Genomic DNA, 26,939 nt, shown 5'->3' on the forward strand with positions numbered 1-26,939 from the left:
AGGCGGTGCCCTTCACAGTGAAAAACGTGAAATTGGGGGGGAAAGCAATAAATCGCCCGTTTCCATGGCAACCTAGACCTGACCCCGCGGGAGCCCAGCCCGTTTCTAACCCCCCCCCTTTACACGTCGCAGACGGCGGGAAGCGCCGCCCCGGGGCCCGCGGGGATCCCCGGGCGCGCCCGGCGCCCCGCAGGTGCCGGTCTCACCCCGCTCCCCTTCCCCGCTGGGCCGCGGACCGGGCTCTCCCGCGCTTGCCGGGGGTGGCGGGTACTCAAACTTCTCCCCCCCTTCAGGAGCAGGGGCCGATGGAAAATGGAGGCGGCGGAGCAGGGTGCGGTGACCGCGGTGCGGGGTCCGCCGCGCCCCGCCGCTCCCCTCAGCGGGACCGCCCGCTAGGGGGCGCTGCTCCCGCCCCGCCGGCGGCACCGGCGCCCCTCGCGCGCCGAGACCCAGGCTGCCCGCGGGAGGCTTGCTCTGTGCCAGAGGGGCGTGTCCCCAGGTGGAGTGGCGTCCCTGCCGACCAATGAGAGCGCCGTGTGCCTGACAGTTAGGCGTCCGCCGCCAATGGGGTGAGCCGGGGGGCGGGCGCGGCGGGGCGAGAGAGGCGCCGCAGGCCGGCGCGCCGGAGCACTCGGCGGAGGGAAGTGGCGCAGCATGATGCGGCTGTGGCGCTCGGCGCTGCTGCGGGAGCTACTGCTGCTCGGCCCGCCGGGGCCGGCCGGGTGCAGCGGCTCGGGTCCCGGCGCCGGCACCAGGCGCCGCCCGTCGCCGCTGGCCGCCTTCGGAGCGAGCCCGCCCGTCTCCCGCCGCGGCGGCCCGGGGCTGCTGCCGCCTTCGGCGCGGGGTTTGTGCACTCGCTCGGAGGGAGCCTTGGAGGAGCCGGGGAAGGGAGCGCAGGCGCCGTCGCCGAGCCCCGGCGAGCCCCCCGCCGACAGCGGCCACAACAATAACCACGGCGGCGGCAAGGAGCTGGCCGGAGGCGGCGGCGGGGGGGAGAAGTGAGTGCGAGGCGGGCGGTGGGGCCGGGCCGGGCGGCGGGGATGCGGAGGCGCCATGTGAGCGCCGCCTTCCCCTCGCACGCGTGGTGCCTGCGGGAGGGGGCCGGGCGGGGCGCGGGGGCCGCTGCCCCGGCAGGTGCGAGGGCGCCGGCATCGCCTCTCCCGGGGCCCTGCGGCGGCGGGCTGCGGTCTGTGCCGGCGGCTCGTGGGGCGCGGTGCGGGGCTGCCCGGCCCGGTGGGGTCCCGCGGGTGGCGGAGGGCGGGCTCGGCCGGGGAAGGAGGCGCGGGCAGACGCGTGGCCTGAGGAGCGTGTTTGCCTCTCGGCGCTGCCCTTGCCGCTGCTCGCCTCCTGCCGCGCCTTGAGCTTCCACCGCGCTCGGCGTCCCTTCCGCATACGGCCATGCCCGCGTCTTGGCTCGGAGCTCGGAGCCAGCGTGCGTTAGCGTGGTTTTTCTCTAGCGCTGCTACTCGCATATAAGGTATTTTCCTATGGAAGTGAAAGCTGTGTCATCTCACGTTAATTATTAAAGGCGGTGTACATGGTGTGTAGTTCTGCCCGGGAAGTTTAGCAGCGCTGTCTTAGTGTCTACATCTAGTGCAGCTAGGGATGGATAACACCGCAAATGTTCATAGGTGCTACAGAATGTGGCCCTGTGCCAAGAAGCACTGCTTTGTCCCTAAGTGACAAAAGTACATGCAGGTAATAGAATAAGACTGTGTATATTTATGAAGTTAATATTCCTTCGTTAGGAACCTGAAATACTCTTTAAAAAATTGGCCAAGGACAGGTGTATCAGCTCCAGTTTGTGATGACTAATGGTTGATAACAGGGACAGAGTATAATGTCGAAGTAAATGGATTGATGGTTCTCCATAGTATTCTGCTCTGGTAGTCCTCAGCATTATGCAGGTCTTGAAACAGTCTTGTTCATTTCTCACCTCCTTATCTGACAGTTTGTCCATTGCTTGTTTGAACCTGGGTACGCTTAGTATCTGATAATGGTTTACAAGAAGCTTGACAGCTTAACTGCAATCCCCATGAAGACCCATCTCCTTTGTGTGTGTTTAGAACTTGCCCCTTGGCTTTCCTGTAGGTAGCCCAAGTGTCGTCTTTGCGCTGCTTATGGGGCAGCCTAGTTAAAATCTAAACCGAAGCCGCTTTCCCAGGCTTTGCTGTGCTTATTGCCTACATATAAAAAGCAAAAGACAGAGAAAACAAGGCCAGTAAAGGAATACCTTGTTTTAACAGTCTCTGTGCAAAGTCTCTGTTACCCTGATGCTAAGAGGAAGTCTTGAAAAGATTCCACAAGGCCAGTTGGGAAGGCTGCAGCCCTTAGCTCATTAATAGTTCTGCTTTTGAGTTGTGGTTTTGGGTTGGTTTTCTTTTAGCATGAGCTTGTACTTCTTCAACATGTCTGGCAGGAAAAGAAGCTCTCTTGTTCTTCTCCCCTTTTCCCCGATCAAATGTCTTAGCTGCTCAGCTTGGTTCAAGCCTTTTGTTTCAACAGGATATAGTCGTCTTTAAAGGCATCACTTGCAATTTCTGCTGTCAAGATCCTTTAAAATATACATGCAAGTCAGGTTACATAACCACGTACAATATAATACACAATTATATGTGTATTATTATTGTAGTTGTACAATTGAATTACCTCTCTATATAAGATTTAGAAACAAAAATTATTCAGCTGTGTCTGAAGTAGGTGTGGTTTATAAATGTTGTACTTCCATTTTCAGTAAGAAATACAGCAAGCAACTGTGAGGGAGTTCTGAGGATGCTGAAAAGGTCATTTATTAAAGGGGTAACATGTTCTTAACCTAAGCTTTTGTAACAGCTTCCTACAGCTAGCATCAGTTAGGGAAATCCTGTCATTTCTGGTATGTCTGGTAAAGCTATGTAGTCACAACTACTTATACACTTTACATCATTTTTGGCTTTTGACAAAAGGATGTATTTGAAAGTCAAATGCTCATTCTTTGAGCCTTACCGCAAAATGAACAAGGAAACAAGACATATAGCATGTAGTTATGAACAAGTAGAAAGCTGGAAACAGTTTCTTTTCAGTTCTGGCTGTGCAGGAATTCCTGGTAACATGTTAGCCAGGCTGCTGGATACTTTCGTTCTTAACTTTTCTTGATGCAGAATTATGAAAATCTTCCTTAAGCATTTGTAAATGGTACATTGCATGTGGAAATCGCTGCTGTATTAAGACAGGGTTCAGAAGAAAAGTTCTAAACTGACAGCTGAGCTAAGTCAGAGCAGTCTGTGTTCTGCTGATTCCAGCGCTTTGCCATCCAGAAGTATATAACATTTGAGTTGTGTTTGGCAGATGGTTTGTGGGCCCAACTGGGAAGACAATAGTTCTTTTTAGGCTTTCCTTTTTTTGTTTGTTTTGGGGGCTTTTTTTTTTTTTTTTCCTATTTGCTTGTAAGGTTGTGGTTTGAGGATACTGGAATAACCTACAGTGTCAAAAGACAGCACTAAGATTTTCTTGCTTCTTTGCTTGCCTGACAGTCCTCATCTACAGAGAGTAGGAGTTGCAAGTGAAAACCTAAAATGTTTTGTGCAAAAAGTGTATGGAAATTTAGGACAGTTTAATTCCTCAGAGAGAGAGTAAATGATGAGGCCTGTGGCTGATGAAATAACTAGTATCCCATTGCATAACCAGATCCTCCTGTGCATTTTTTTTTTCCTGAACATTTTCCACCACCTCTTGTTCTCCGTTATGCAGCCTTCGCTGTGTGCATCCACCTGAAACTTAATGGATTTTGGAAAGGAAAAATACTTGAGCTTAAATTGAGAGTGGTCACAGACTGGTAATTTTGATTAGTGAAGGCTGTGGATTAAAATGCAACCATTTCTATATGTCCATGCCTAAATAATTACAACAGAATAACATAGTACAGTCCTAAATTATAAACTTCTATAATATTTAATAGTGTTCACTTTTACTTTCACTGTAACTGTGCATTGTTCACTTTTACTTTCAGTTTAAGTGTGCATTGTTGGTCTTGCATCTTATGCTGGACAGTAATAGGATCAAACATAGTTTAAGTATAAGCTATTTCTAAATTATAAAGGCCTTATTAAGGTGAGAGAGAGGAGCAAAACGTGAGCAACCCTGATTTTTAAAGTATAGTTGAATTGTGATACTGATGAGTACTAGTATATGGAATATAGCAAAATAGTTGATGGAAGTGTTTTGGTGTGGGTTTGGGTTTTTTATTCATTTCGTTTTCCTTAAAATGGCGAGGAAGTGGTAGCACTCCTTTTTAGTGACAGAGGTGATTTCTGGACATATCTTTTAAAATTAATTTTGCTTTTGCATCCGAGCCAGACTCAACTGTATAGGAACCAGTTGCATAGGAGCTGTACAGGCAGCAGTTCATCTCACTGTTACTCCTGTCAGATTGTGGCTATCTTGCTCGCAGATGCAAGAAACTGTGTGCTTTCAGTAGACCTTTCATAACTTCCTTAGAGGCTAAGGTTTTGAAGCAACAGTTCTTGTTTTTACTTAAAGTGTAAACACTTTAATAACTACTAAAATATGTCTGTCTTTGGTCTGAGTTTATAAATATGTAGTTTTGTCTGAATCTTGGTGAGTTCTCAGGTAAATGAATGATTACCCACCAGTGTTAATGGGATTGGTGTCTAATCATGCAAGTGGACAGAAGATAGTTATTTAGTGACTTGATGGGTGTTTGTATCTCTTAGTTGGAGCTGGTTATCTGTAGTATGGTGACAACTTCTTTAAGATGCCCGTTTTAGATAGAGTGGTTAACAACTGCAGGTTGCAGCTCTTGCAGCTTTCGTAGAATCATAGACTAGTTTGGGTTGGAAGGGACCTTTAAAGGTCATCTCATCCAATCCCCTTGCAATGAGCAAGGACATCTTCAACTAGATCAGGTTGCTCAAAGCCCTGTCCAACCTGACCTTGAATGTTTCCAGGGGTGGGGCATCTACCACTGCTCTGAGCAACCTGTTCTAGTGTTTCACCACCCTCATTGTAAAACATTTCTTCCTTCTATCTAGTCTAAGTCTGCCCTTTTTTAGTTTAAAACCATTACCCTTTGTCCTATCACAACAGGCCCTGCTAAAAAGTTTGTCCCCATCTTTCTTGTAGGCCCTCATTAAGTACTGAAAGGCTGCAGTAAGGTCTCTGTGGAGCCTGCTCTTCTCCAGGCTGAACAACCCCAGCTCTCTTAGCCTGTCTCCATAGGAGAGGTGCTTCATCCTCCTCCTCATCTTCATGGCCCTCCTCCAGAGTCACTCCAACAGGCCCATGTCCTTTTTATGCTGGGGCTCCCAGACCTGAAGGCAGTACTCCAGGTGGATTCTCACCAGAGGAGTACAGGGGCAGAATCTCATCCCTTGACCTGCTGATCACACTTTTGATGCAGCCTGTGATACAGTTGGTCTCCTGGTCTGTGAGTGCACTTTGCTGGCTCATGTTCAACTTTTCATCCGCCAGTACCCCAAGTCATCCTCAGCAGGGCTGCTCTCAATCCCTTCATGCCCCAGCCTGTATTGATACAGGGGGTTGCACTGACCCAGGTGCAGGACATTGCACTTGGCCTTGTTGACTCTCATGAGGTTCACGTGTGCCCACTTCTCGAGCTTGTCCAGGTCCCTCTGGATAGCATCCTTTCCTTCAGGTGTGTCAACTGCATTGCTCAGCTTTGTGTCACCTGCAAACTTGCTGAGAGTGGTGCTCAATCCCACTGTCCATGTCACTGATGAAGATATTAAACAGTTCTGGTCCCAGTGTGAGCCTCTGAGGGCCTGTTGTTGGGGACAGTTGTTGTGATCTCATATTTTAATGACTGGTGCCTTAATAACAATCCTGAAACTATTAGTAGTAGTATTACATCTTTATACGTTTTGTTGCTCCGTAAATCCTGGTCTGTATTTTGGCAGTTACATCTTGGAGTACAAGGTAGGAATGTCTCATTGCATTTGAAATTTAATCTCTTTTCTATTGTAGTGATTATAATTCAGCTTTTGTAAAAATTAAATCCTCCGTGGCATCTGGTATAAGCATTGTACTGATGCAAAAGGAAGAGCTGAAGGAGGGACTGCAAAGTCCTTGTGCTTGGAATTCCTGCTTTTTTTTTTTAATGTATTTAAAAAGCAGTGCGGATCATCTACCAGAATTCTAGTCCACAGCTTGGAGTACTGCTGAAGAAGTCTAGTTGTGTAATAGTCTGGTGATTAATTATTATTATTTTTTTAAGAAGGGAAATAAGTATCAAAAGTCATAATTCATGAAGTGGAATAGACTGGAATTTTTCCAGTTTAATTCGACTGTGGAAATTGCAAGTTTCCTGACTTGAAAAACATCTGCTGAACAGCACTATCATGCTAAGTGTGCTCACGGTGCCAAAACATAGCTTTTAGGTTAAGCAAACATTAGTTACTGACATCACTGACCTGATAAACTGCAGAGCAAGCCTTTCCACCTCTATTTAGCTGATAAACTTTATCAAAAGATGGACTATTTGACAAAGAGCAATTTTCTGTAAATATATTGAATGCCATCCTCTTTGGCAGTCAGTGCGGATCCATTGTTTAATTAGGCTGACTGACCCAATATTGAACAGCAGCAGATGTGACAGATACAGAAACTACGTCAAGAGATAATTTATGCTGTGAAAGGTGCACATCTCTTTAATAGATTAAAATCTTACAAAGAGGCAGGTAAAAATCTTGGTGAAATATCTGAAATTTTTTGTCCTGCACCCTCCCAGATAAAAACTCCGCATTTGGAACAGCTGTTAAATTCTGAGTAATCGCTCAGGAACTTGTAATTGAGCAGGTTGTCAGTTAAAATTACTCAGTGTGTTTCCCGGATTGTCTTGTCAAAGTGAAATATGAAAGTTTTCTCTGTCAGACCTTCAGCAATCCAGTAATGAGTCTTGTAGCAGAGACATTCCTTAAAACACAAAATGTCAGCATTTTGGGTAACTTGAGTAAATGCTGTGTGTAGGGGTGTAGACTGCGTAACTCAGCATAGCTTTAAAAAAGTCCATAGCTGTGCAGTTAGGCTGCAGGTACAGGCTGAAGTTACAATTGGTATGTTGGTAGTTCTGGTTCTGCTGGCTTGACTGGATGTACTGTTCTCAAAAGGTTGAAAGCGCAGTGTACTGTGTGGAAGACCTGAATTTTCTTTAGGAAAAAGGTTGTTCAGTGATTTGCTTGAGGTAGTTGCAAGCGTTTGTCTTGGTTGAATTGCCAGCCTGTCTGTGCGTTAGTCAGCCAGCATCATTTGAAAAAAAAAAAAAAACCCAGAAAATCCAGACTGGAAGACAAGGAAAGTTCTGTTGGCTTACAAAGCTGTCTTCTGTTCTTAGTACGTAAGTACAGTGTTTTAAATAAATTGGAAAATGAGAAGGGAGATTTTTACTACTGGTTTTCACTGCTAGTTGTGAGGAAAGGAGGGAGGCAAGTGCAATCTAGAGGTTTTCTTAAATTTAAAAGGGTATTTGGATATAATCGGGTTTTTGTTAAAAGCAATTATAAATCTGACCTGTTGTTGAGATAGAATAAGCTAGTTTTGGGAGGGGAGGGAGGATTAAATGGCAGTCTGTGAGACTGCACTGGCCTACCTAGGGTCTGTGCTTGGTCGTAGTGTTTTATTTTTGTACTTTTAACCCTGAGTACTGATATTCAAAGAATCACTGGTCTTGTGGAAACTTTAGACCTGCTTTTTGTACACACATGCGTACGTGTATAAAAATAGATAAATTGCCACTGAACGTTCTAGCTTGGGGCAATAAATATTATTTAATTCTTTATATAATTTTATTTATATTAATAGATACTAAATTTATGTAAATAAATAGCAAATTTATTCATCTAAATATATTTAAATAAATAATATTTTGTACATTTAAATAACAAAGTATATATACTTTAGTAACAAAGTATTGCCAATGTTACTAGATTATAAGATTGAACTTTAAAACTGATAGCTAAAATAATGTAGGACTGCATACTCTGCTTTTCAGTTAGTTTACGTCTACGTTTACTAGAGAACTGTTTTGGTTTTGTTTATTTTTTGATTGTCAAACATTGGAACATTGGCTTTCTCTAAACTGACTGTCTAGAGACAAACCTAAGCACTTCAAAGGACTAAAAATAATTGATCTGAAGCCCTTTGCTGTCATTGCCCCAAGCAGTTTGGAAGTGTACATTTTGGAAGTCTATGCTATGATGCTGTACTTAACAGGGGAAGTGTGAACAACTGAGTGCAGTCTTGTGCTCCTGCCTGCTGCAGTGTGCTTTGGAGTATCAAGGAAAGGGGAAACTCCAAGGTTAAAGCCATAGAGAGCATCCAAAGGCTTTGAGGAAAAGCTGTCAGTATTAAAGCTTTCTCTCTTGGAAGGAATCTTGATGCTTATTCTGGTAGATTTCCTTCACATTTCACTTAAAATGAAGATGTATGTTACGACGAAGAAGCATATTTTGGAGTAAGATAGCTAGCACGTGGAATACTTGGAGAGCCAGTGTGTTTAGATTGATGAACATAGTGACCATTGAAGGTGTATCTACACTGCATGTTAACCTTGATAAATACGCACAATGTGAGTTACTGCTTCTGGTGCCTGAGCTGGTTTAGGTTACTGCATTATGCAGATGGCTTTACTTGCTTTCACTGTAACTGATGTGGCTTACATAAGCTTCTAGAAGGCCAAGGGCTTTAGGACTCCTGCTAGGAGTTCCTAAAAGCAGGACTAGTTTGGTGAAAATAATACATATTTGTTTCCTCTTGCTTATGGAATCATTGGGTCAATCTGCTCTTACAGCTTTATTATGAGGCATGTAGGTCTTTGAGTCTTATAAATACTTTATCCTCTGTGTGAGATTCATGTCTATCCTTGGTGACATCAAGAAGAGGGAAACATGATGAATCTGCTCCAAAAAAATTCTAAATGGTATCTGAGCAATAAATGTATGTTAGTAAAACTAGGTTGCAGTTAAGAATGTTTGCCACTATAAAGTGTATGTATGCCACTTTTAATATTACCATTGTTTTTCTATATAAAGCTGAATTAAGCTTTGTGTTCACTGATAAAAATGCTCCTTGAAATTAGTGGCAGCAGTCATTGGTAGTGGAAATGTGCTTCCTTGTGAATAATGCAAAAATGTGTATAAATGAAAATATGCACTAATCTATGTCTTTTTTTTTTTTCCAGTAAAGTGAAGCAAGGGCTCCTTCCTAGCTTAGAAGATCTACTTTTCTATACTATTGCAGAAGGACAAGAAAAAATACCAGTTCATAAGTTCATAACTGTAAGTTTACTGTTCTAGAGTGCTATATGAAAACATACTGCAAGGTTTTTTTAACATTCTAAATGCAAGAATACAAAGCAAAGAATTATCCGTGTTATACATGGATAGCTGCAGCAAGGAATGTAACTAATTTACCCCCCCAACAATGTTTCTGTATTTAAGAGAATGAGTGTACTTATATTGTTACTTCTTTGCTGTGCAAAAGAGTATGCTTGAAAGCATCTGTGGCAAGGCCAGGTAATGTTTGCACATATGTAAAATGCAGTTGGGCCACTGTAGATTTCAATGACTAATCCTTTTGCATAAGATGGCAGGCAAAATGGCAAAAGGAAATGCCAAAAGAATCAAAAAGGTGTCAAAATGTCTCTGTGTTGAGAGCGCAGTAGCAGATGTCTCTAATCTTGATAAATGAGGCTGAGCAGTAAAGAACTTGACTGTAACAACCTATCTTTTCATGTTAGTAATTACTGTTTTATTGTAATAGGCACTCAAATCTACAGGATTGCGTACATCTGATCCCCGATTGAAAGAGTGCATGGATATGTTAAGATTGACCCTTCAAACAACTTCAGATGGTGTTATGCTGGACAAAGACCTTTTTAAAAAGTAAACTTTCTGTCAATATTGTATAATTCTGGATGAATGTTGTCTGTGTGTTACTGACTGCTCTCTTAGGAGAGATGTAACTAGAAGGGGAGTCAAACACACTCCTACTGATGCTATTTTCATATGAGTTTGTTCTCTGGTTTCATGCAGCAGACGGATTGTGTGATCTCCACAAGAGTTTAATCTATCAGTGTTGTTTGCGTGCATATCTGACCCCATCCTGCAACTCTTGGTCAGATGCCAAATAAATTGATTGATGCATCAGGGAATATTTAGTATGAGTACATAAAACTTCTCTCTCACTGCATCACCAGTTTTTAATCTGAAGTTCAGGATGCTGCTTCTGTGTAGTGAGATGTTGGGAGTACGGATAAACTATGTATCTATCTGTACTCTCATAGTTAATTCTGAAAGTGAGTGTATGAAAAATAGAGTGGCATTAAATTTCAGGATGCATAGAGGTGAGAGCAGCTAGGACTGTAGTCATGCTCTGGTTTGTTTTGGAAAAGATTTATGTGCCATATTTTAGTGGTGCTTTTTTTAAGAAAAGTCTGTGGTCAGTTAGCTGAACAATATGAGTACTGTTCAGGTTGTCTTCAGTTCCTTCCAAGCACACTCCTTTGCTCCCCTGCTTACAGTTTCCGTGGGCTGAAAGATTGGAAGTTTAGAGGCTCTTAAATCTTGACATTAAATTTGTAGAATATTTTTGAGTCTGTATCTTTATTCCATTTACAAGGTAAATGACATAATATCTAAAACTTGCTTCTTTTGTGAAGAGTATACTTTTCTCAAAATGGTACATTTTTGTTGTTCTAAATAATTTTTTTGAATTTGTAAACGAGTGCTGTTTAGTGCTGTTTCCTCTGTTAAGCTTGAAATATGTATGTGTATAAAAAAGGTGTGTTTACACATGCAATTGTGTATATATATTACATATATATGTGTATTTGTACTTAAGTATATAAAGTATATAGTGTATACTTATTTACATAGTTTATCTATAAAGTATATATGTTATATATTTTTTATAATATATAAACATTTTTGGAAGTACATTGAGAAAAAATCATGTGTGACAAGATAACAAACCAGTCAACTCCTTAATCAAATGTGGGATACTTCTTAAAGGTACATCACAGACTAACTGTATACCTGTATTTAAGTCCAAGACCAGGTCTTCAGTGGTTATTTGTCAGTGCAGTGAAAACTAATTTGTTACAGTCAGACACCTTCCTGGGTTTGTGGTTGGACTGGAAAGAAAATGCTTTTGCTACTATGCATTACACTTGTACTAGAAGGCTTGTTTGTAGGAGTAAACTATGGATTATGTTTTAGGCAAGGGCTCTACATTAAAAAAAGGACACGTGATTCCTGTTTAGCAAGATTAGTCTATTTTTATGTCTCAGCTCTAGGATCTGATCCCCTATGTTAGTGGAGTGGTTGTTACTATGATGATTTATAGAAAGCTTACATGGTTGCTTCTTGTGTAGGATGTTTTGAACAAAGACTATACAGAGGGTGGAGAAGTGAATCTCTTTCCACATAGCAGATTTTCCTTCACAGCAGCAGGTGTTTAATCTTTTTTATAAATTAAAACTCCCCCAAACTTCAGTTTTCTGTCTTTCCTAAGCGCACTGCATTTGCTGTGTAGAGACTCGTACAAGGTTTCTGTGTTTTTTGTTCTTCTCCAAGTATTTAAGGTGTGAAATATAATAATGTATCTACTCAGTTGTACTTACCTCAGGACTTTGAAGCTTCAGTTCCCTAAACTTAGAAGTCAGTGGTATAGTTCTCCTGTTGAATTTGAATCCAAAGTTGCTAGACCAAATAAAGCATTAAGGGTAAGTGATGTGGAGTAGTGATAGCATAAGCTTGACTGAATCGATGAAGTCCATTAGAAATTACTTGTAAAATATGTTAGCTCATGCATCTGTCTCAAGACCTTTTTAGTGATTCTAAACATTAGGCTCCAATTTGACTAAAACTGCTTTATTTTGAAGATATTTGGCTTTACAGTGCTCTCCCCTAAATAAAACTTTTCTGGGAAAAAAAAATCCATGTTACAGGCACAACTTGGGGTTTTAATCTTTCATTTCCAGAGTTTCTTGAATTGAAGGCTTCACTGGTGCACGTTTTGGAGACAGTGATTTAGCTGTGCATGTTGCATTTATTTAACATAAGATGGTCTTTGCAGAATGAGTGATACCTCACTGAGAGCAGCATGTTTACTGAAAGCAGCACAGCAGGCTAGTTAGTCTGCTCTGTGAATTGTTTTCTCTTTTTTTTTGGTACCCTACGGTACTACTTAATATAGTAGTAGTACTATCTAACTGTTGTTAGATGAAACTTGGGCAGCTCAACAAATATGAAAGACTGTACACACTAATCTTCAGAAATCTAACAGAAAAATAGAAGTCTTGCAAAAAGCCCTATTTCTTAACTAACAATATCGGGGGGGGGGGGGGGGAAGGCATGAGACAATCAAAACTGAGTTATTTGGAAAAACGCTTGAATGAGATGATAGCTACTGAGTAGCAGTTACAACTCAGGTTTAAACCTGATGCTTTTTCAGATTAATTTATTTGACTTTGTAGGCTTAGGCTTTGTCACAAGGTGATGCCTGTACTGCTTTATTGACCTAGAGCTGTGGTCTTGCTAGCCAAATTTCTTCAGATCTGTGGGCAGGAAGCAGCAATCTGGATATGTTTTATGTTCTAAGCTAGACAATCTGTTGCTGGATCTCAGACATGGTTATCTATTTGCTGCTGAGGTGCTGTGCTGCGCTCTCAGTGTAGGTAGCAAATCCTGAGGAAAACTTTGATTTTTAGCTATGCTTAACCCAGGTATTAATAAGTGTTTTCATCCTCTTTGAGCAATTAGAAAAGTTTTGACAGAAGATGCAGAGGTCTTCTGCTGTGTTATAATATTAATACTTCATTTGTCAAAATAACATCGCTTTTCCTTCTAAAATGTCTAATAGATATAGCTAAGCACTTCTACAGACCTAGTCTCGCTAGTTGGCAGTGAAGTTTTACATTCCTTTTTGTAATGCTAAAACTGTAGCTCTTTAAACAGGAGAAAAGGTTTCCATTCAGTTATGTAGACAGCTGAACAGAGTTGGTGGGAGTTCAGACTGTGTTTTTCGGTTTTTTAGCAAGTATCTACTTGTGTAGGGAAGCAATAATCAGCAGTCTGAGCCAGAACTTGAAAAAGATAAATGTAACGAATTGTATGATAAAGGAAACAAAATGACTCTAACTTGATGCTAAAGCCCAAAGATTCAGTTTCAAAAAAAACAAACATAAAACAACCCAACCAAACCCCAAACTTACTTTCAGGTTATACAAGTCACTGAAAGTTATTATAGATCATAAAACTTGCATCCTAATCTTCATAACGCGAATGTATTGGGGAAGTTTTGTAGTTTGAAAGACCTAGTTTCAAATAGAGAAAGAAATGCTTGGGTTGGGATTTGACAAGACATTTTATTATTTAAGGTAAGATTATAAAGTTTGGAGAAATGGAAGTATTTGAGGTTGGAAGATTTTTAGTCTACCTATCTTGAACACCACTAAAGTATGTGGGAGATAAGGCCTAAGCTGTTCATCAAATTTGATTGTAGAAAGATTTTTATTTATTAATATATATGTTTATTTAAAGTCCTACCTGATCTTTTCCTACTGCTCTACTTCTGAGCCGGAGACCATTCATCTCTGAAGAGTTACCTGGAACATAAACTAGTTGGAAACTCTGGTGAGGAGGATATGTCAGTTACAGAATGTTAGAGGCTGTAAAGGCTAGTGTCCTGTTGACTGAAAGTGTAACTGCCCTGTTAATTGGAGCTTTCTAGGACCGCTGTTATTTTGTCTATGCAGCAATAGTTCCGAATACCCATCTAGATTAGTTAAACTCCTGTATTTAGTCTGTGAATTCATATAATTTGCCTGGGTTAAGGATAAATATCCAGGATAAATACCCAGGCACTGACCTTGGCAAAAGTCTGGGAACAACAGCTGCTTGCAGAAATGGGTAATGTCCTTTGCCAGCATAGCAGTTTCTGCAGTGATTTTCAGTCTCTAGAAAGTGAGCATTCTAGGCTTGGTGTAAATTGGTAACTGTATAAATGCCCTTCCTGTTTCAAAAATGTAATGTGGTTTCGGAGGGTTGTATTTCAGTGCCTACTGCATTTTCTTTTCCATGCTTTTTATTGAGTTGTTCTAATAGGCTTAGGTAAACCAAGAAGAGTGCTTGCTGCTGTCCAGGTGGTGCCGACAATATAGAGCTGAAAATGAATTTTAAACATACAGCGTGTTATGTTGTTACTCCTTCTGCACACCTAGCTGCTGTAACTATTACTAATTACTTGTGAAAAAGGGTTGTTGCACCTGGAGTAAGTAACTGTAATTGGAGGCAGCTGGGAACAAAAACTAACAGGATTTTTTGCAAGACACATAAAAAAGGAGTGGATAAGCATAACAAATTGCAACAAAACCAGCTCAACTGCAATATTAACACAGACTAACAAGTGTATTACAGACAGAGCAATTCTTAAGATGTCAATAGAAATGGAAAGTTCTCTAATGTTTCTCTTTCACTCTTGGAAAGTAGTGCCTACCAGCATTTGAAATTGCTGTCAGTTGAATTTGGGATAAAGTCTCCCAAGTTCAAAGGAGTTCAGACTGAAGGGTTAAAAAAAGAGAGGGGGATTCAAACAGAAGATCATTCTGTCTGTTCATTGGTCTTCATGCATCTTAATTTTGAACTGATAATGACTTTTAATATTAAGATTATTCTAAGTATTTATTCCAAGTGGAAATATTTCCCTCAAAATTAGTGTGTTACTTCATTGGAAGGCTTACACGTTCTTAGCTTTCCATTTGTCTGTATTAACAGTTTGTTTCTGCTTTTGTCAATGCTGCCAGAAAGCAGAGTATGAATGTGCTAACGAAACTATTAGGTGTTAAACCTCCTTTGCTCTTCCTTGCACTGGGATGGGGCTGTTAATACCCTTTATCAGGTCATATTTCAACTGATGTGATAATGGCTCCCAATTCCCACGCCTGCTCCTGCTCAGCCCCCACCCACAGGCACACCACTTCCAGCAGCATGCCTGAGCTTGTGTTTCTATCCTTCCTTTCTTCTGTTTCTTCTTGATAAGTCCTTTCCTTTCTACTTCATCAGTTTTTTAAATGTACCAGATGGGCTGATGTTTGGAGGGTGTGGATGATAATGTAACTGTGTTCTGGGCTAAAAGGCAGCAAAGATGCCTTAATTGGTGGTAGTTTGAAGCAAGAGACTTGCAGTACTGTTCACTGTTAACTTTTGCTTAGTTTAGAAGATGTTATCGAGTAATTCCACAGGTTTTGCTCTTATTAGAGTGGAACCTTGTTCCAGTTTAGTTTGTTGGCAGGGTTCTCACTCCATTCGTAGTGAAGCTAGTTGGAAGTGAGACAGGCCAACCCTGAACCTTGGAAGTTTGACCTAACTCTGTAATTGGTGCTTACTTGGAAAAGGGCTGGGATAGATGACCTTCACATATCTTGATCCTAAGAAAGCATCTAAGCTTGCAAAAGATCCCTTTTGCAAGCTTAGATGCTACTCGAAGGTGAATAGATAGTATCTAGCAATACAGCCTCACATTTGAGACTTCAAAGAAGAGCTTTAAGTAAAAAGGCATAAGAATGAATGCAATGACACAATTGTAAATAATTTAAAAACAAACTTACGTAGTGGAAAAGACCTGTCCTTGTAGGCATATAACTTCCAGGGACTGATGGTCCTTATTTAAATAGCATGTGATTGCTACTTAAGTAGGCTTTTCAGCAGTACTATGTCAAAAATACTAATAAACTTCTTTTAACTTCTTGCAGGTGTGTACAAAGTAATATTGTGTTGCTTACTCAAGCTTTCAGGAGGAAGTTTGTCATTCCAGATTTTATGTCGTTTACTTCACATATTGATGAGCTCTATGAAAGTGCTAAAAAGCAATCTGGAGGAAAGGTAACCTCTTTTTAAATTCAACTTCGAACTTCTATAGATTTCTTGATATTAACCAAATACATTCTTTAAGTGGACAGGTTTTTCGTAACATTTTAGCAAAATATTAAACTGATAACTTGATTATATAGCATTGGAAGTTCAGTTATATCTGCAACTTCTAAACTGTGTTAGAAATACAGCTCCTTACCTCTAACAGTCTTTACAGTTTTGAGGTTAGAATGAGAAAAGAGTGGTGTTTGTTCTTTATTTTACATGAACTATAAAACTGCTATACAATTTGTCAGACTAAACAGTATAATAAAAAAAATTATGCTACCGTACACAACTGGCTGGGTTGTGTGGCAAATAATTGCCAACACCATTCCTATGTCAATAATTAAAATTTATTCTAGTGGTTATTTCTAATAAATTAATTGAATGCCCCCGAACTTTGTTACAAGCTAAAATTTTATATGATTTGAAAGGTTGAATATGCTTAACACAGAAGAGAGATTCCTCTTAGAATATGCTGAAGTTTGCATGTTGAAAAAATGGTTTGATAATGATCTATATAATAACATAATATGTTATGAATGTAATAATTTGTAATGAAATTTTAGGTACACTAGGTGGTTATTAGTGGAATAATGCTGTTGGTACCTTGCGTATCCTTTCTATTGACATTTATTTTAATTAATGTCTATTAACATATAGTTAAATATTTTGCATGTTGTAATGTGTCTCTCTCTCTCTCTCTCTCTTTATTCACGTTGTGATAGGTTGCTGACTATATTCCACAACTGGCCAAGTTCAGCCCTGATTTGTGGGGTGTGTCACTTTGCACAGTGGATGGACAGAGGTATATTCTAACTTTTAGGTTTTGCTATTTCAATTATTGGAACTATTTGACACGTACAGTGCTTCATGGTATCTCACGGCTTGATAAAGAAAAAGCTTTACTGGAGTTAAGAAGTAAAATCCACTTGGTCATCTTTCTTAACTTTTTTCAACTTTTCTGTTTAAGCTGAATTATTTTGCTGTTATAAGATATTGTTTAAATAGTATTTGTAAATACTATATTTAAAGCTGGATTATGTTATGCTTATTATCCAAACAGCAATGAAACTGTATGTAATTTTGATCATTATGAAAGGACAGGTTAGAGACAATGCTTATGTAGTAGTAATCTTTGGAGATTGAAGAGCTTTGTCTAACAGTATGCAAGCCTCAAGCTCTATTACTTTTTCTGTAGGTCACGGTGTACTTGAAAGTACTTTTTCTGCATTTTAATGTTCTTTCTGTACCATTTTTATATGATTGCTGTATGTCACCAAAAAAAAAATCAGATCCATGTTTTTTAAAAAGAAAACAAAGATGGAAACTGTACAGAACTTAACATGATTTTGCTTTCCAGTTTCACGAAATGCTGTCCTGTAAGGGTGCATGTAGGTCTTGGATGTAGTTAGAGTGATCTCAATTTTATTTTTCCTTTATTCGTAACTCAGTGTAGCAGAGACAGTTATGAGCTGGGTGTAAAGGGCTGTCTCACACAGTCTAGCTGAGAAGTAAGGTGAACTATTCTGTGTCTGCCTCTGTGACTAGACAGCGCAAGATACTCACCAACTTGGATGTCTCTGCTGGCCTGCAGCTTGATAGTCATACTGTATATTGAGTGACATAATTTTTAGGTGTTTAATGTGTCCTAGATGAATGAGGCATTCCTGAAAAGAGCATTAGACTTGCTTATGGTGATTGTGGATTGGTGTTCATTTTAATGTTATCTTTTATGTTCTGTATGTTTGTTTCTTATAGAGCATATGGCTAATAATCTGTAGGGGAAGAGCTGTACAAGTGAGCTGAAGTCTTTTTCAGCTCCCTGCTTAAGTGTCTGAATTACAACCTATTAATGGTAAAACAGCTTTAAAAGCAAAAATATTCTCCCCTTTCAAAATTTTAAGTTGATACTTTGCTTTGCTTTGGGTACTATAACATGTACCAATGAAAGTTTTTATAATGTTAATTTTTATAATGTTTAATGGTGTGTAATGTTAGTTTTTATAATGACAAAATGGTTGTGTGAGTTACTCTGAAACCTTTTCTGCAAAGAAAAGAAGCAAGTACACTATGGATTTTTGGCATCAGACAAGTGGTTGCTTGGAGCCTTTTGCTCTAGATTGGGCATATGCTGCTTATATGAGTCATTCTTTGATGCAGTCTTAGATTTTGGACAGTTTACTTTCAACAGATAGCATTGAATAATTGCTATAAAATACCTATGCCATTATCAAAGGGAATGTAAATACAGCTGTTTAATTATTGCCCTCAAGTTCTAAAACTGAATTGAATCTCATCTTTGTTTATATAAACATGAGTTTGTATAGAGGCTATATTCATGTCGCCTGTGGTTTGCAACTGAGTAGGGTAAGTGTGGTACTAGAGGTCTGAGGTGACTTTATTTTCTCTAGTACAGACCCATTTCTGAACATTGTTTTATTTTGTTATATTTGCAGTAATCACCAGCACCTGACTTTGTTATGCTTAGCTTATGGAGGCAGTTGTTAAAACCTTTAAAGCTTTTTGACATGTTGTTTAAAATGAGACCTACTAGTAATATGCATTTGGTTTTGGGGCTGTTTTAATAGTCCTAGTATTAAAGAATAGATGAAGCATTTACCACTCTGCTTGCCACAGCTGGCAAACAAGAAATTCCAAATCTCTTCATTTTGTTTTTCCCAGGCATTCTGTTGGCGATACCAAAGTTCCATTTTGTCTCCAGTCCTGTGTAAAGCCTTTGAAATATGCTATTGCTGTTAATGATCTTGGCACAGAGTATGTGCACAGATATGTTGGTAAAGAGCCTAGTGGATTAAGATTCAACAAATTGTTCCTGAATGAAGATGGTAAGAGATATGTAATACTTATTAATGCAAATAATTTTAGAAAATTATGAATCAAGCTATGCAGGATTGTTTTTTTTTTTTTTTTGTCCATTTTACCATATCCTCTTAAGTCTTACTATTAGGCAATGTCCCAAAATATTTTGCCATCAGCAAGGTAGGCTTATCCATTGTCACTCACTTTAGCCTAATTTAGAATGCTAGTAAAAGATGCTTTATTACTTCTGTTCTATTTGCAAGTTATCCAGCTGTAGGAAAAAACAATGAATTTTGATAATGCAGGTATTTGAAATGTATATTTATTTAGATGAGTGGATAGCACATGTTCCTTCGTCATGTCTTCTGTAAAAATGATGGTGAAAGAATCAAAGATCTTAAACTGATTTTAAGAAACGTGTATATTTCTTCCTTTCTCAATGCTCTGAGAAGCAGGTGCTGGTGCCAAAGGCCAGCACTGGGTAGTTTTGAGAAAGCAAAAATGAACACATCTTCCCACAGATTATTCTAAACTGAATTTGGCTACTGATTCAAAGCAGTGGGTTTTTTTTTCCTGACAGGAGTGCTTTAGCATGAATTTTGCATACAGTACTTACCTACATTATTTCTTTTTCATGTTATACTAATTCTCAAGCATGAAAATGTTATTTTTAAAAACAATGTGGCAAAAATCTGAGTTTGACTCATGTAGCCTTAGAGGAAATACTGGGTGTTATCTCTGAAACACGAATGTTTCTTCTAGCGGATCTTTCTCACTAAAAGAACAGACAATGTTTCTGTTGCCATGGTATTGAAATTAATATTTAATTAACAGCATGGGGCTTGGATGATGTTTTTGCCAAGGACTCTATTGAATTCTGACTGAAGTATCTATATTATTAATATATTAATGGTACATACATACCTTACAATCATCTTTCCAGACTTAAACATAAAATAGATCATGACAATTTTTTCTTTCTTTTTTTTGTGTTAGTAAGTGGTAATGAAATACCAACATGCATATATATATATATAGCCAAGAGGGAATGAAGCATTTTGTCAAGCTTTGCTGTCTTGTTTTTGCTTTCCCAGTTTTTCCAAATACAATGTCATAGAGTGTGACGACGACTACCTTTCCTGTCCTAAGAAAACTTTCATTTAAAAAAAGCAGCTTTGGTGCTGAAAATCGTTCATTTTTAATTTGGATCAATGTAGGTGTTCTTTGGTTTTGTGTGTTTGTTTGTTGTGGGTTTTTTTTTATTTTTATTTTTAATGGAATTATAGAAAGTATAATTTTCTTTTTTATTCCTATTTTTAAAATTGAACTATGAGAAGGCGAATTGTTAGGCTGGGGTATTTTATATTATGGTTAGACTTCAAGAGTGTTTATAAGACTTATGCAATAAGAGAATTGGGATTATTAAAAGTTTGACCAGTGTGCCTGAAATTAATAGAAAAGACTAATTCACGTAGTAAAAGTTGCAATTTTTAAGTGTGTGCTTGTCTGGCTGGTATAATTGACATAAGAAAAATGCATTAGAATATGACCTGAAGAGCCTCTTATGTAGTCCTTAAACAAAAGATTTAAAGCAGAAGGTCAGAGTCTAATAAATAGGAACATTTCAGTTAAGGGAGAGAAAGGGAAGTTGGGTTTCTATGAGTGAAGGAAGGGAAGAAGGGATTACACTTAATATATGAAGATTTAAATTGATATATGAAGTTTGGATATGCAGAGTATTTGGCAGTTTGAACATACATAACTGCTTTGAAGATCAGATTTGAAAATAAAAAAATATATTTAATCTATTTGCTTTCTAATTCTCATATAGTTGAATTTCATATTTGTAATCAGGATTTTATGAAGTGGTATACAGGTATTTGAAAACTGGTTAGCTATTTTTTATACTTACTGCATTAAAGATTCCTAAAACAGGATGTTCTTCCATTTCTTTATTAGTATTGAGATTCAAGCTGGAAAGTATGGAGACTATTACAAGGCAATTTTAAATCATAGCTAAAAGTGCCAACTTAATGATTCTTAGTAACACGGTTTTGTTATAAGTTTTGAATAAAATCTGAGCTGTACAATGGAAATTTGGGAATTTCTGCAGCTGTATGAATATTAAATTTTAAAACTTTTTTTTAATCAGAAGGAACACGTAGCCCATCGAACAATTCAGAGTTCTGGAGGATTAAAGCAATTCCCATTTTAATTAAAACCAGATTATTATAGTTGATTGAAATAGCTCAAGAATTTTACATATTAAAATGTGTCTGTGTAGGTATCATCAGGAATAATTTTCTTGGTTATGACCATGCAGCAGTTTGCAGGTTTTTTCATGCCTATTGAGTTTATGATGCAACATGTCTGACAATACCTGTGTGCATGTGCAGTTAATATCTCTTATCCATACACATGACCTTCTCTTTATGATAATTTGCAAAATTAGTCCTGTAATACAATTTTGTGGAACTTAGTCCAGTAATAAATATTGCATTGTAATTAAATGAGGGATTACCAGGAAGTTGTTTATTCTGCTGGAGGATTTTGTTAAGTAAAGATGTCATTCTTTCTTTAAGTTTTTGTATTGGACAAACACATTTTGATGTTGTATCAGGAAGAACTTGCCGTAATGGGTGTTAAAAATGTCTGTATTGTGTATGTGTGGCAAGCTCTGCTTGCTGTGCTCAAAGACTGTGAGCCAGTCCTACAAGAAAGGCCTAAGGCAAATGACAGACAAAAAAGGTCAGAAGAACTGGCAGAGGAAAAGCAGTGTAACTTGAGTTTATTAGGGGAAAGGTCTGGTTTCCCTATGGCATAATTGCGTGGCAGGTTGCTAGAGCAGTCATGCGAACTGTCAAAACTGTTTTGAGATATTAAAAATTACATATTTTTAGCCATTTCAGTAGTGGTGTTCAGTGGGGAGATTTTCAGGTAACTAAATAAATTATATTTACTTTTATTTTGAATTTAGATGTACCCGTTAAATATGTTGCAGCTGTCTAGGTAAGAGGCTGTTCCAGACAAGTATCTCCTTCCCACAGGGAAGACAGTGCTGTATTGGTGAAGAATATATTTATCATTCAGAGGCTGTTAGATGGGTGGTTTATGCAAGAGGAAAATTGTTGAATCAGTGGTAGACTTAATCAGGGCACCCCAGATAAAGGCAAAGGGTTATTAAGACTTGTGCTTTTCATTAAGGCTAAAGACACTAATTTACTCCAGAGTGTAATGATACAGTAATATGCAACTTCTCCGCAAGTCTCATAAAAGATTTTTTTTTCAGTCTGAGCAGATCATTGCCTTTGTTATTTGATTATATATAGTTTATGTGTGTGTGTTTAGTGATGTGTGTCAGCTTTGCAGAGTTTGATATCTCTAACGATTAATAGATGCAATTGTTCACCTTTTCGTTGCAATTGTGGTATCAACCTTCATTCCTTGTTGTTGTACAATGTGAAATCCCCTTGCTGATGGCACCCACTGTGCAGTAAATCAGTAGTTTCTGCTGCTTTAGAAAGAGACCTATGTATGACTTTACTTAAAAATTCATGTAGCATCAGAACCTATACATCCCTAAGAGGAGAAAAGATACCTGGAAATAGAAGTGTTATTGATGGGAGTGGAACACAGCTCTTCTTTGAAATAAGCAAGAATCTTTTGGAAGACTTTATTTAGGCATCCTGGCCCTTAAAAAAGGCCAGTATATAGTAAGTCTGTGGGGAGTTTCTTTGTTGTAGAATAGAATATTTCTGTTGGGAGTGACTTACAACAGTCATCTAGTCCAACTGCCTGACTGCTTCAGGGCTGGCCAAAAGTTAAAGCGTGTTATTAAAGGTGTTGTCCAAACGCCTTTTAAATGCTGACAGGCTTGGGGCATCAACCACCTCTCTAGAATGCCTGTAGCTATTGTGGCAAGATAGAAGGGTTGTCTGTCAATTACAGATATCTTTGTAGGGGAGATGTTGGATAGTATTATCTGGTGCTTTCACTATCTAGGGATAATAGTGAAAATTGCTTTCCTGAGACCTGGATAGCCTGACAGACTTTATTCTGCTTAGAAGAGGCAGCAGTGGATTAATGGATGGTGTCCTACTCAAATCTGTGATGTGCAGCAGTAGGAGACCCTCGGAGAAGAGCTTTTATTAGTGTGCATTGTCAGACTCCTCTATCTCCCCATAGCTGTGAAGGCTCCCACAATGATTTTTCCTTGCTGACTTATCAAGGGGGGGAACAAAACACAACTTCATTTCAGAAGCACATGCAGAAAAGCCCGTGTTTAATTTCATCAGAAGGTTCCTGCCATTCTTATGTGAGGGCAGCACATAGAAGTGTGTTGGTTGTAAAGTGGCCAGAACTGGTACATGTAGTTTGAGATATTAAGCAGTGAGAGATGGGAATCTGCAGAGTAGAGGAAAAGGTAACCACTGAAGGTAAGTGGAGATGTCTTGAAGGAAATGAGACACAATAGAATTTCTGAGGATATGTTGTCTGTGTGGACTTAGCACATTGATAAGCTTTTGAGTTGCTGAATGCTAAATAAACGTTATACGTCATCTAATATACATATGAAGTGTGGTTTGCGTGGGGTTTTTTTGGGTGGGGGTTTCTTTATACTGTATGGCAAATTAAAACCATAGATATGTGCAGAACAATCAAGAGCAAAAGATTCATACAAATACGTTTATAATGGGTTGTATACGATAAATTTGTTAACATATGTATGGACTGGAATGATACCTGATATTGATGAGAGGAAGCTGTAAAAACAAGAAGAGTAGCTAGAGCAAGAAATGAGGGTGATTCTGTTCTGATCATGCACGAAGCCAGTGTTGTGTGGGACTGTGTGTCTGGAGTTGGAATCCGCAGTTGAAAAACTGGAGAGGGCTTCAGTGAAGGACTGCCGAAGTGCTGTGCAGTCTCGGACACATAACTCCCAAGGAGCAGTTGAGAAGGGGAGGTTAGGGGCTCCCCTGGGAGCTACTTAAAACTCTTGAAGAGCAATTGCAAAGATGAAGATTTGTGTAACTCTTCTTGGTAGTGGCAGATGATAGAACAAGGGCCAGTGGCCTCCCCGCAGCGGCTTGGGTCGTGCAGGCTGGATGTCAGGATAACTTGCCCTCTAGGAGGAACAGGATTGCTGGAGAGTTAGAGGATTTGCCATGTTTGGTGGTTTTCAAGACTCAGATAAGGGCATGACTGACCTGGTGCAACCTTGGCAATAGCCTGGCTTTGAGTAGGAGGGTGGAGGAGATGACCTCCAGATGTTCATTCTGACCAGCCGTCTGCGATGTTGGGATTTGTCATTTGACTTGAAACGCCTTTGACTGGTGTTCAGGTATATGGTCCCTAAGGAGAGAGAGAGTTAGGAAGCTATGGGGAATGCTGTTTTTCCTACTCAAAATCTGGTTTTAATCAAAAGTCAAATACATTTGACCCAAGGTATTGGTCTTACCTTTTCACTAATAGAATAACTTGATATTTTTTATAAAAGTTCCTTTAATACTGGCTTTCTGAAAAATACTAAAAGGAACTTGAGATGATTAATTTTTTGAGATTGTCTGATAGTCATATCCGGCTAAGTGCTGTTGACCACGACCAGTGTAATTTTCATGGGAAAATACATGTCTGTATATACTGTGAATGTCAGACTAATCTCCAAAAAGCAATCATCTCAAGTTCTTTTTAGTGTTTGTGTGTATATTATGTAGAAAAATGGTGAAAACTTTTTTTGTGTTTTTAAAATGAATATTTTGGAGATAAAGTAATGGAAAATAAAAGGAATAATTCAAACCTGTCACAATATTAATGTATTGAGAATTGGTTGAGGTTTTCAGATGCCAGGACTCTCAAGAATCAACATCCTAGTTAAAATGTACAGCAAAAATGTTAGTTAAAACAACAACAAAAGAATATAACTAGGAGGTAGATGTTGATGAATGAAAGTATTTGGGAAAAGGAAAACAGCTGATAAGGAAAGATTCTTTTGGAAAAGAAAGAAAGATTCATTCACATGAGCAGGCTAGAATGACTGGAAATGCAAAAATACTGTTAATGTGGAGGTTAATGATAAGAAACTTCAGTGTAGCAGCTACGTGCAAGTCATTTATAAAGTAAGTTCTAGTGAGGATGAGTAAATTGTTAGTTGTATTTCAGGAGCTGCCAGCAGGAACCTCTTGATTTTTAAAAAGAAACAGGACTTTGTATTCATGTACAGCAATAAAGAAATTCAAGAACTATAATTCTTTTTGTTTAAGGACCTGTCTGGACCCTTAAAATCACTGAGACTTGATAACTTGCAGGAAAAATGGGAGAGTCCTTTAGGGGTTGTTCCACTTGTACGTGTTGCATTGATCAAATCTTGAAACGCTGGAGAGGATTCAAAATGTTCAAGAAGAGAAATGACACCAAGCAGATAAATTTACTGGGCTATTAATCAGTGTAAGGCTGAGTGTGGTCTAAAGTGTAAAAATACTTTGCTCACAATTACAAAAACTTCTGTATAATGTTGGACTAATAATTTTTTATTTAGGATGATATTCCATAATCATAACTTTAAGTCATGCATTAATACTAGTTTTTACCTTAATATTTATAATTTTTCTCTTAAACACTAATTAATACGTATCATTTTTCTATTAATCACCTTTCTAGTTTTGTTTGACAAATGTGTCATGGCATGTATTTGTAATTGAAAACTTTATTTCACAGACAGGCCTCATAACCCTATGGTGAATGCTGGAGCAATTGTGATCACATCTTTAATCAAGGTAAAAACTTAATTTTTAGTTTCTCTCAGAATATTTTAATGGCAGGTAGAAAAAGTGTCTCGTGCAGATAATGAACTGTTTTTATTTTATGTGTGCATTATTGGATGGCAGTTTACTCATGAGCAGATAGACAAGCTCTGATGTTTTGGAAATAGTGACACTTCCAAACAAATGCAGTATTAGATTAGTAGTTCTTTAAAAGTAACAGTGCAGCTGAAAGACTCTCTTTTTCCTTAGAGTTTTTAGTTTTGTTCCTTCTTTAACTGCACAGTACTTGATACTCTCTAGAGAGAATTGTCTCATACTTGTTAAATGCTAAGAATATATCCTCAGGAGTATACTCTGTAGCACTCAGAAACATGTTTCTGAATGTCTAATGCTCGTATATAGTTAGAAGTTACAAGAATATTTCTTGCTGTGCACAAGAAATGCAAGAGACTATAATCTGTATAGGAGCAATGCAGCTATATGTCAGTTTTAATACTGAGTTTGTCTGCTATTAACATACTCTACAACTAAATCATGTTTAACTTTGATGCTGCATAGTTTCTGTTGGGATGTTGAATGTGCTTAAATAAGTGTGTTTGGAAACAGGTACCTGTATTTTACTGAGTAAAGCATAGCTGAATAATGACATAACATTTTTAGTCCACGATCTTGAAATTTCTAGAAAACTGTATTTGATTTTGCCTTAGAATAGCTGTATATGTCTCTTGAAGTTGTAAGTGGCACAAATTCCATGTAATGCTAATGTTTGCCAGATACTTTATTTGTATTTTCTACCTTTTTTTTTTTTTTCGATAGCCACTGGTACAATAAAAATACTGTTTTTTATTTTTATTTCTTTTTCCTAAGGGTACCTGAGTAGAATTGTAGGGAACTTGTCAGTCCCCTGGAGTTTTGAAGTAGAAAACTTAATACTGTTACTTCAGAGGTCTAAAAATCTTGTTTTTCTTTTTATGTTTCAAGGTCCATCAGTGTGTTTCCTACTTCCTATTTCCAAATTGTTGATTTTAAAATTACTTAGATCATGATTTTCTGTTATTTTATATTTGAAGAAGGTGTAAGAACTCCTGCTTAAAGACATTTATCTTTAATAGCTGTAGGTGAAAGAAAATGGCCTTAAGTATGACAGGTAAATTTATTCACGTTTAATATCTTTTTAAAGGTTGACTGAGCATTGAAATTCACTTTGGATAATAGTGAATTTTAAAAATCTGACTGAACACATTTGTCTGAAATGTTAGTCCTACTACAACATGCCCTACTGGTCAGAAGGCAAGACACAAGCATGTGCCTCTTGCAGAAGGCACATAGTTCTTGATAAATGGTGTACTTCTGAATAGATAACATGGATTTGTTTACTGCATGCAATTGTGGTATTTGTTAGAAGGTTGGGGGATTGTTTTTGCTGGGT

The 26,939-nt window shown here is 38.8% G+C and overlaps 1 protein-coding gene across 2 annotated transcripts in view; it reads left to right on the plus strand.

The window, feature by feature from the left end:
• The first annotated feature begins 583 nt into the window (after positions 1-583).
• The window catches only part of GLS (glutaminase), a 67,630-nt gene continuing 41,274 nt past the window's right edge, over positions 584-26,939 (plus strand). The window contains exons 1-7 of one of the 2 annotated variants that reach the window (XM_030488354.1): positions 584-998; positions 9,194-9,290; positions 9,775-9,896; positions 15,767-15,896; positions 16,655-16,734; positions 18,612-18,775; positions 25,464-25,522. In XM_030488354.1, the coding sequence (XP_030344214.1) occupies positions 655-998; positions 9,194-9,290; positions 9,775-9,896; positions 15,767-15,896; positions 16,655-16,734; positions 18,612-18,775; positions 25,464-25,522 (996 nt within the window). In that variant the 5' untranslated portion in view covers positions 584-654. The remainder of the gene's footprint in view (positions 999-9,193; positions 9,291-9,774; positions 9,897-15,766; positions 15,897-16,654; positions 16,735-18,611; positions 18,776-25,463; positions 25,523-26,939) is intronic. The other variant, XM_030488356.1, reaches the window with a different exon arrangement.

Source organism: Strigops habroptila, chromosome 5, assembly GCF_004027225.2.
Source record: "Strigops habroptila isolate Jane chromosome 5, bStrHab1.2.pri, whole genome shotgun sequence".
Lineage (NCBI taxonomy): Eukaryota > Metazoa > Chordata > Aves > Psittaciformes > Psittacidae > Strigops > Strigops habroptila.